The sequence below is a fragment of the Sprattus sprattus genome (assembly GCF_963457725.1).
Source record: "Sprattus sprattus genome assembly, chromosome: 5".
Lineage (NCBI taxonomy): Eukaryota > Metazoa > Chordata > Actinopteri > Clupeiformes > Clupeidae > Sprattus > Sprattus sprattus.
Genome location: NC_137924.1, coordinates 44990681 through 45002257, shown reverse-complemented (window position 1 = coordinate 45002257; position 11577 = coordinate 44990681). Strand labels below are relative to the sequence as shown.

The window sequence follows — 11577 nt, the reverse complement described above, 5'->3', positions numbered from 1 at the left end:
TGCTGATGACACACAGCTTTATATCAAAACTGCCCCAAGCCCCACTGCCGCCATGTCATCTCTCAACGCCTGTCTTGGGGAGATAAAGGCATGGACAACTTTCTCCAGCTTAATAGTAGCAAAACTGAAGCCCTTCTTGTTGGTACCCTACACCAGGTTCAGTCATCCTCCTTGACTCATCTCACCTTCGACAGCCAGGTCATCCCCCTCTCCTCCACAGTCACTAATCTCGGAGTTAGGTTTGACTCTCACCTGAACTTTAATGATCATATAAAACACCTGTGCAAAGCCTCTTTTTATCATCTAAGAAACATCTCCAAACTCCGCCCCATTTTAACCCTATCAGATGCAGAGAAGCTTGTCCACGCCTTTATCTTCTCAAGACTGGACTATTGTAATTCACTCTTCTATGGGATCACTGGCAAGAACATCCAGAAGCTGCAATACATCCAAAACAGCGCTGCCAGGATTCTGATGAAGGTCCGGAAATATGAGCACATAACACCAATATTACACTCACTACACTGGCTCCCTGTCTCTTTCCGGATAGACTACAAAGACTTATAATCACCCATACATGCATAAATGGACATGCACCTCCCTACCTGCAAGAATGAATTACTCCCCAAACCTCCACCTGCACCCTCAGGTCTTCAAACAGCTTGCTCCTCCGCGTCCCCAAAACCAAGCGTCGCACCATGGGCGACCGGGCCTTTTGCTCGGCAGCGCCACATTTATGGAACAGCCTCTCTGACCACCTAAGGGCAACGCAGACGCTGGATTCCTTTAAAGCTGGACTTAAGACTTTTTTATTCAGGAAGGCATTTCTGGCCTTGTGTTGAATCTTTTCTGTTATGCTTATGTTAATATTTAAATTTGTTTTTAATTTTATTGTATTATTATAGTTATTTTCTAATATGTAGGCACTCTGAGATTCCTTTGAATGAAAAGTGCTTTAAAAATAAAATGAATTATTATTATTATTATTTTTATTACCATTGCAGAGATCTTGAGATGAGAGACGGAGACATCAGACTTAAGGTAGAGGACTCGTTTAGTAATCTAGAGGTTGGAAGTTTGCTAGTTCGATTCCCCCCTCCTCCTTACCTAGATAGATAGATAGATAGATAAATACTTTATTAATCCCGTTGGGAAATTCTGGGATCTTGCAGCTCTCACATATTTACAATAATTACAAACAATATTACAAACAATACAATTCAGCTATGTACATGGTGTAAAGTGCATAATAATTTGACAACACTGGGAAAGCAGTCGACCAATGACAGTTCTCTCTACAGTAAGAGCTTGCGCAAGAAGTTGGAACGTAAGGGAGATACGATACCCCTTCAAAAACTTGTAAGGGCGAAATTATTCAGGGGACCTTTTACCACTACTTAATTAAATGCATGGTTTCAAGGTAAAAATTCGAATTGATCGGTTTAGATCAACCTTTTAAGTTGCAAACATTATTTAAAAGAGTTGTGTTGACTTAATAATGTTGGTAATTACATCAACTTAATATTATTTGTAATTCAAACTCAAATTTCTGCATTCATTGAATTTAAACTAAATTTAAGTTGTAGTAACTTAATGTAAGTGGCTTGACAACTTAATTTTTCTCCACCTTGAGTTCAGGAGTTCAAGGCTCCTCCCCTACCCAGTTCAAATAACTTCAGACAGTTAAGACTGTGTTAGATTAGAGGACCTGTAGGCAGAACAAAGTTCTATTACAAAGTGGTATAATATAAAGGACATTTTCAAGGCAAGTTTCATTAAATTTACAATTAAACTCTACTTAATCATTCTTATCCACTGCTATGCTAAACTAAAGGGTAGAATGGCCGAAATTCACTGCTAAATATGACTAGAATTAGCTTTGTTTAGCTACAACATTCCATCAACTGTTAGCAAGTGTAGCCTAGCCTTTGGATTGTTGATATTTCTGTGATAGAGATTGAAGTAGTAGAGGCACAGGGTTTCTTTTTTTTTGCATTGTAAATGATTTTCGATTTGGGTTACTATTGTGATACAACCTAAAGTTTGTATTTTTCATTAGCATCGATGGCCCATATCTTGGGCAAAATGGTGTGGGGCTGCAAAATGTGTGCATTTGAAACCTCTACAAAAACAGGGATGCTAAAACATTACAGGTTACGCCATGGTCATGGGCAACCTCTGCCATGTCTTTACCAAGATTGTTTTTGTTCCTTTAAAGCATGGGGTAGCCTGAAATCACATATGTCGAGAAATCACTCTCAGGAAACTCAGGAAAGAGTCAGATCTGCAGAAAGTCTCTCTTTCACTTGCCAGTGTTGCAGTGCCAGTGCAATGTCCACAGAAAGAGAGTTTTTTGAACACCTGGGTCGTCATTTGAAAAAACACGAGACTGTCCTCTGTGTCTTTAAGAACTGCACATTCAGCACTAATATTTATGGAACATTTGCCTCCCACAGAAGCCGAAAGCATACACCTCACTCACTGAAAGACATTAAAGAAGACCTGCTTAAGAGGTATGCAAGTTCTGCAAATTCAGATGATTCTAGTGATGTGGATGTTCAGGATGGTGAACTGTCTATTACTGATGGTCGAGGACTCTCAAGAGGAAACCAGCAAGTGAGCAGGCTCCTGCTAAAAATGTTAAAAAGCCTAAAAAGGCTGAAGTAAATGACCTACCTCCTCATCCTCAAGGAGAAACAAGTGGAAGTTTAGAGAAAGAGAGAGTGGACCTATTAAGTGAAATGACAAAAAAGGATAATTGGCAGGTGGTTGCTGTGAAGATGGCCAAGACCTTCTCTCTGCGTAGGCAGGAAATTATTTATGAAGCCCCTGCAATCAGGGACTTCATGGAGCACTGGCCTGCATTATTTGATGCAACACAGGTAAGTTTTTCCCCTTATATTTTAAATGTATTTGTTTGGTTACCAATTGACTACATTTTTTGATTGATTGATTTCCCCATCTTTTTAGGCAGTCATTTTTGTCACTTTCAGAACGTAATTAATATCTGCTTGAAGGTACTTAAACATGTTGCAGATATCTAATCCATTACAGTAAACATTTAGGGTTTTTTTTACCACTGAATGTCAGAGTTCACACAGATTTAGGAGTTGTAATTGTCTGCAATATTTAATTCTTCCGTTTGTGGCCTACAGATAAATGAAGAATTCAAGAGAATAACCATGTAAGCCCTGAATCTACCTTTATGGCCAAACTTGACCATTGCACACCGAAACTGATGGACGTAGTCTCATCAAGGGGAGGAGCTAAAGGAGTGAGAATCAGGCAGATCAAGGACATGCTTCTTGAGGTTTAATAATTATTTAGACTTATCTTTGAAATGCAAGTTGAAGGCAGTCACCCATTCAGATTATATTAATTTAGGTACTTTCTCTTGATCCTTTTTTTCCTTTTTCTTAAATAGCACAATACAATTGAAGTACGCAGAGAAGTAGCCATCCGCTGCCTTGTCGTGTACCTTGGAGAGAAGGAAGAGGACCTTTTCAAGGAGTTTGGTGTAAGTATAAGTCAACATCAAGTACTTCAAACACACAGGGCAGAAAATGCAAAAATAAGACCCAAATTGTAATAACCGTAATTTTCCTTTAATCCAAACTAGAGTCAGTCAGATTAATAAATTGCAGGCATCAACCTCAATACACAGGATATATGTTAGAAATGCCTTTTGCTTTGCCATAGCTGTCTCTTTTCCCAACACCCCTGCTAATAATATCCTGGATTAAGCTCATGTTGAGCAATTAAAACGGGTTAAAATAAAACAAATAATGGCAGTAGTCATCCAATGTATTATCTCTAACACATTAACCTATCTTTTCATTTGCTTTACAAGGACACAGAGGAGTTTGAGGCACTTCTTGATGAGCAAGTTATGAAGATTGCCATCATCGGTGACCGGTCAACCCCAGGATCTAACCATAAGATGGCAACCATCGTGGTCGAAGGCAACAAAATCCTGGAGGCAAAGGATATCCCAAGATGTTGTGCTCTGCTGATGGGCATAATATATGCTCTGAATCTTAGCTATCGGAAGGAACTGAAATGTTTGAAGTCTTTCAGAAGCTGTTCTTGGAACTGGATGGACTGAAAGCCAGTTCAAAAGTGACGAGTCTCAGGAACAGTATTTTTTAATGATTTCACCTGTATGGATACTTCTGCCATGAACTCTGTTTGGATTTTTGGAATTTTGACCTTTGCCTGCCTGTTGACCAGGAGACTGCCTTTTCCCTTTGCATCGTTGTGTTATGGTGTTGAGGTTATTGTGGAGGTTTCCCTGTGTTTGTGCTGTTTTCCCTGATTCTGCAAGGTGGAGAGTAGGCGTTGTCCCGGACCACGCGTAATTGCTGGGCGGGACTCCTGCCCTTTTTAAAGCCGGTCTACCCCAAGATGGATGTCGCTCTCGCTATCCTCGAGACGTCCTCTCCTGTTCCCGACTTGTTTCTGAGTTCCCTGGCCTTTGGTGTCAACTCTGAGCACACCACACTGAACTTTTAAGAGACATTAACTGAAGACCTTGACGCATGTTACGCGCTTTTCCGTTTGCCCGCTCTTAGTTGTTTTGGTGGTTGTTTGTGTTTTTGTCTGCACCTTTTGTTAGTTTCGTAATAGTTTCTTTTTCATTTGACGCGAGAGAGGTAAGCTGCTGCAATCATTTAGTTTATGAAGGCTTTTTAGTTGTTATTTTGTTTCCCTCTCTTCCTTTTTTTACGGCAACCACCACTGTGCTTTTCATAATAAACAAGAATCTTTAACCGCAATTAAGAGACTGGCCTTTTATGTTACGGGACCTTGGGTTCTTTGGGTCTGCCGTAGCGTAACAGTTACCTATGAATTTTAGCATTTTTTGAAGATTGCACCTTTTTCTGTTAGTAACTGTGCTGTTTGAGTCTTGTTTTTGTGTTCATGTTATGTGTTCATGTTCATCCTGGCTGTTCATGTTTTTGACGTTTGCTTGTTCCTTGACCTGAGCCTGTTGGATTCCTTTTTTGGATACTTCTGCCATTAACTCTGTTTTGATTCTTGAATTTTTGACCTTTGCCTGCCTGTTGACCACGAGACTGCCTTTTCCCTTTGCATCGTTGCCTATGAATTTTATTAAAATCTTTGAAACTTGAGCTGTGATGTCTGCAAGTGGGTCTTTCACTAATGAGAGTCGTAAAAGTTTACTAAATGTTTACAAATGTTTTACAACACACATTTTACATGTTTGGCACTGTGGTTTTAAATACGTGATGGCACAACTGAGTATGCTTACTACTTTACTTAAGGCAATATTGCAAATTTATGTTTTTATAATTTGTTGGGCAATTTAAATTTGTGTTGTTGTTTTTTCAAGATTTATATATTGAGTGTTCAAGTACTCAAGTGCAATTTAATATAGAAAAAGTTAGTTGCCTAACAATTTTGTTTCTTAAAAGCTACATGAACAAAAACATGAAAAAGCTTAAAAAAAAAAAATACTGAAAAAAATCTAATTGGAGCAACTTAATTTTTTAAACAGTTGCCCTCCTTATTATGGTAATTAAGTACATAACGCTTAAAAACTCCTTTTAAATAATGTGGAAAAACTTGTTGGAACAACTTAATTTTTTTTAGTTATCAACTTAAAAACTTTTGTTCATGCTACCAATTATTAAGTTAGTGGTACTTAAAAATTCCCTTAGTTGTAGAGGAAAAGCTAATTCCCCCAACTCAATTTAGATTGTTGGTTGAACTTAATTTCATTAGAAGTTGTCATAACTCAAAAAAGATTGATGCAAACGGTTGCGTTAATTTTTTGTGTTGAGCCAACGCATTTGTTTTTAGTGTAGTTTGTGAAAGACCCAGAGAAACACAAATATCCGACAAGGCAAAATCCTGGACGATTTTGGAATAATATGAGTTCAGAGAACTTAAAAATTATGAAAATGATAACAAAATAAATCAGTATAGCCGATTTTAGTCGGTTACATCAAAAGTTTTAAGTACTCTGAACTTGTTCAGGTTTACAGTGTAAAGCAGATGGTAAAAAAAGTCTGCAAGTCAGTCATTCAATTTATGCAAGATACTGTAACTGGACATGGTCCTGAAATGGCTGAGGGATCACACTGTGAACACCAGCTTTGGTATCTCTGTTATGCCATACACTAACCTAAACATCAAACACATGTCAGTGTATAATCAGTGTATGAAATTCAGGTAATTTAAAAAATGATTCTTGTCATTTAATTTGACCATATACTTAACTAGCTGATATTCTGCAAATGGTTCTGTGATATCAGTGATCTTATCACTACATTCATAGACCAGAGTGGTATTACGTAAGTGTCTCAGGGTGTTATCAGAAGGAAGTGCGGAGGGGAGAGGAATTTTGTGTTTCAGTGTCAAATAACACACCTTCCCACATTATTGTCATGTTTGGAACTCATGATTAGAAAAATAATTCAGTGTTATCAGCTCGTCAGGAGGACATAAACCCAACTCAGAGACCCGACAGACAGTTTTCTCCACCCACACTGTAAGCAACTGATGTGAAATCAGGAGGGTTAACTGTGATATGTAGCCTTCAGTATAGTACTGTAGAATTATTTTCAGTATTTTACTGAAAATCACAGTTGCATTACGTGAAATTGCTTATTGAATGAGTTGTGAATCAGAATCATTATTTTTATGTACATTTCAGTATTCTTTTATACATGAAGTTCACATGTTTGTTATATATTAGTCTGTGCATGGTATTCCTGTGCTTTTATATTCTTTTGTATATCATCGTACATCATTGGGATTGGTGAAACTGATAGAAAATCGTAAATAACAACAATCGCCGGTGGGGAGAGGCCATTTTCCATTGACTGGAATCCTGCTTTATTTATTGGTGGCACCAATAAATAAAGATTTGGGGAAAAAATGGCGGCGATTGTTGTTGTTTACGATTTTCTATCAGTTCTCACCACACAACAACGTCTCATCTTTGCTCCTTGAATGTCGATATGTAATGGTATGGAGTTATTGAAACTTACTACGTGTAAAAAAAAGACTAGAAATTGAATGTTTATTTTTAAGCCTCGAAAGTTGCACTGGGTGCCTTTGACGTGTTTTTTTTTATTTAATTTTTTTAGATTCACGTTGTTTACTACAAACTGTGTAGTAGGCTAACGTTAGAGTGAATGGTGAGAGCAAAATGGATGATAAAAAAGCGTCTGAATAGAAAGTTTACCTTTAAAAGTTGTGTTGTGCAAAAGAAGCGACCTTCACTGTTGTCTGAAAATGTCAACAGGCAGCTGGCTGAAAGCACAGAAGAAGTAGGCTTACCTTTTATTGTTAACCTAACTGTTACGGTTCATTGTTTTTTAAATAAGAGGCCTGACTTCTATGTTCACAGCAAACTTGAAAAAAAGAAAATATTTAGCCATGGTTTAACTGCACTATAGGCTGAGTCCTTGTTTATCTGAAATGTGCACTTTATAATTTTATTTTGTACCGCCCTGTTTGGCAATGTTGTTTTCAATAAAATAAAACATTGCATAAAGCAAGCTAATCGACTTTTCCATGTTGATAAGAGCATTAAATTAAAATAAAAATGATGGAAAAAAATAATTGAAGGGACATTTAGAATAGATACAAATTTGCGATAAATATTTTAATGGTTTGACAGCACTAATATATATATCAGCCAGAACATTTAACATGTGCAAAGGACACAGTACACAGACAAAGTAAACAGAAGAAAAGTTAGCAATATAGTTCTAGTTCCACAGACGTGTACTCTCTTATTGTATACTAAAGCATTTTAGTATATTTGACATTGTGTAGTATATTGTTTTACTTCCATACTGTATTCTATAAATACAATTACTATTTACACTGTGTAGCTGAACTACTCCTTGTGAGTAACCAAGAGTCATTTCAAACTCATCGCCACAAGTATAATCTGCTGTGGGGAAAATCATGATGTTGGACTTCTTCATGGGTTGATCCGGTGAACGCGTCTCAAACTCAGAGTGGTGCTGTTTGGAAGGCCATTCTGAATGAGCTCTTCACGAAACTGTTGACAACAATTGCATGAGCACGGGAGAGTAGGTGCAAACATTCCATTTTGATACTTATCATCACCGTCCTTTTGCCCCAAAAACAGGACTTATAGGGAAATAGTTTCCTGGACTCTTTCATCAACATGGGATATTTCGACATAGTCTGATTGTATTACGCAGGTGTAAGAGACTGGAATAGCTGCTTGTATGTTGCATGCGTCTGCACCCACTATGGCATAAATCTGGCTGTCACTTATAGCAGCTTTGCAACAAAATATTGACTTTTCAAAGAATGCCTTCACTTACCGGTTTTAGGATCAGCTCTTCAATTTCAGCTTCAGTAAGGTCAGTCTCTGTGTCAACCACCATTCTCAGACCTGTTACAAAGGCTGTTGGAGAGTCAGGAAGTCCATGTAAGTGGTGTGTAGTAGGGAGAAATGGAGTTTGGAACTATGTCAAGTTGATTCAGAGGCTAACTTTTATTTTTATTTTGCATGAATGCCAAGCCAGTAAGTATGCGTACACACACACACACACACACACACACACACACACACACACACACACTTCCAAACACACACACACACACACACACACACACACACACACTCACACTCATACAAAGTGGGCAAATCGATACAAATGTTCAATAGTTTGGAGGCTTGGCAGCTTTACATAAAGCATGAAGCAACAACATGTAACACGAGTTACCTCTGTAGCAGAAGAAAGGGCGGGAAGTGGCACAATCCTCATCTGTCCACTGGCCTGAGTCACTAAATGACATTGCAGTGCAGTGTTGAGCATTATTGCTGTTATCAGGTTGGCCTGATGTCCAGTGTCTGAAAGAGGAGTCACTGCTGTCTGACCATGTTCTGGTCCTGTACAGGCCGATGAATACTGTGTTGCCGTTAGCGGCATCACGGACCTTTTCATTTTCTGTCTCGTTCCTTATGCTTGTTAGATCAATATAGTTGGCTCTACAGTAGGCCTGGGATCAATATAGTTGGCTCTACAGTAGGCCTGGGCATCAGATCAATATAGTTGGCTCTACAGTAGGCCTGGGCATCAGATCAATATAGTTGGCTCTACAGTAGGCCTGGGCATCAGATCAATATAGTTGGCTCTACAGTAGGCCTGGGCATCAGATCAATATAGTTGGCTCTACAGTAGGCCTGGGCATCAGATCAATATAGTTGGCTCTACAGTAGGCCTGGGCATCAGATCAATATAGTTGGCTCTACAGTAGGCCTGGGCATCAGATCAATATAGTTGGCTCTACAGTAGGCCTGGGCAGCATTCCATGACAATGCTGTCGTTATGAGAACGTAGCTATCATTGACTCCTGTACATGAACATACAATCAATAATGATAACACACATTTTCAAAGGTAGAGTTACTAAGCCTGGTCGAAATTATGGCATAATTCTATAATTCTCATTCTATTGAAAGCTGCCAGAATATAATAGTAATCACAATTTGTTTTACAAAAGTGTGCTGAACTAAAATCACCTTGACACTTACCATAGCAAACAAAGAATTTTGCAGGGTAGCAGTTTGCATCATTCCATGTTCCACTAGAGTGCATCTCTCCACATAGCTCCTTTCCTCCTCCATTATTGGGTTCGCCTAAGTGTAGACGCTAATTACATTCAGAATAGCGGCAGGTTCAAAAACACCTGGCTAAACAGGTAACAAACAGCCCACACTGAGTATTTCGTGCACCTAGCCTATATCCCTGAATTTAACGCAACTGTGATGGATTTAATCGAAGACCTTTAATAAGTATGCAAAAGATATTTTGAGGCTAATTTATATTCATCAGGGAGGAGCTCTTAGACCTCTAACCATAACTGTCTATTGACATCACTGGACACTGATAAAATATGTTTACGTTACTAATGTGATCTTGAATGAAATTGGAATGAATGACCTGAGGGGTATTATCAGTAGGTCAGGCAAGGGAATGAGCTGTTATGCAGCAGGTACTCTAGGTAAGAGACATGTGACTTTGGAACTCCCATGGAACCCAATGTGGACTCTATCTCCATCTGGTGGCCACATATATTCCACTCCAAATTCAGCTCTGTTGCCATTGGCAGGTACCTTGTGACATTCCATCATTCAAAAGGGAAAACATCTGGGCTCGTTCTTCATTGCCATAGTACATAGACTTTGGTCACAAGGCATAGCCTACATACATTTTGAATGTCCATAAGATGTTTAAATGAAGCAACCATCATCAACCATCATGTTATTTGGTACGGCTAGAAATCATCAGATTATTGTTGCATCCCAAGTCACTCATTTTGACATTGTTTAGAATTAAGCAGCAGGAGCAAAATGAGCTCATGTTGAATCATGGTGAAAATGTGTCTGCTCAACATCCAGTCTTTACCAGAGAAGGACAGAGTTCTGAGGGACTCTAGCATGGGTTGGATCCTTCACTGTGCTCAGGCAGGACATCTGAGAACATAGATAAGCCTGCTCTAAAATATATGTGGACATGAGATAGATAGATAGATGGATACTTTATTGATCCTGAGGGAAATGAAGGTCATCCAGTAGATTATACACTTACCTCACAAACATACATACATGAAACACAATAAAAACAATACACATAGGGAGAACACAGGGAGTGGGGTGTTTTCAGGTACAGGAAAAATATGTGCATTAGTTGTGACAGTGTTGAAAGTAGTGGAGAGTAGTGCAGGGAGTGCAAAGAGTGTTCATGTGCATGTGTGGATAGTGCAAATAAAGTACTGTGCTTATGTGTCTGAGGATAGTGCAAAGTGATATTAATAGTAAAGAAAAAGTAAAGTCTGTCCAAGGGGCTAGTATAGCCAGTAAAAGGATGGGCAGTGGGATGGAATATAGTGAGATGAGAAGGGGAGGGCAGACTGAGGTAGACTCATGCAGAGAAGTCCATCTCCCTCCCCCTCCCCTTCTGCGTGGCGTTGTAAAGCTGTATGGCCCTGGTGACAAAGGACTTCCTCAGCCTGTCCCATGAGCATGGCAGGAGTCTGCCACTGAAAATGCTCCTCTGCTCTGTCCATTGAAAGTACTGTACAGTGGGTGGTGGTCATTGTCCAAGATGGTCAGCAGCTAACTCAGGGTCCTTCTCTCAGCCACTGTTGTTAGGCTGTCCAGTTCAGTGCCAACAACAGCTCCTGCCTTTCTCACCAGCCTGTCTAGTCGCCCTGCATCCCTCTTCTTTATGCTGCCTGCCCAGCACACCACAGCATAAAAGAGGACGCTGGCAACAACAGTAAAACATGCGCAGGAGTTTGTTGCAGACAAGAACCTCAGCCTCCTCAGGAATTGATCGTGTTTGCATTTTTTTATGCTTTTTTTTGTCGAATGATATATTGCAAGTTGAGTGTCAATACCAATATCACACTGGTACAGATTATTCAACACTGGGGAAAGCAATGCATATGAAGAACTATGAGCAATAAAGGTCTCTCAGCTCAACTCATTCTATATATTTCCGCTTATTGATGCACACACACTTACACTCAATTCCTGACCACCCTCACACTACTAACA

General features: G+C 39.2%; 1 protein-coding gene across 1 annotated transcript; it reads left to right on the top strand.

The window, feature by feature from the left end:
- Positions 1-3205: 3205 nt before the first annotated feature.
- Positions 3206-4105, top strand: LOC308366231 (uncharacterized protein; the record flags this gene model as incomplete). Its single annotated transcript, XM_080839866.1, has 3 exons — positions 3206-3310; positions 3425-3517; positions 3851-4105. The coding sequence occupies 3 exons, from the start codon at positions 3206-3208 to the stop codon at positions 4103-4105; spliced, it is 453 nt and encodes a 150-aa protein (XP_080695992.1).
- Positions 4106-11577: the final 7472 nt, after the last annotated feature.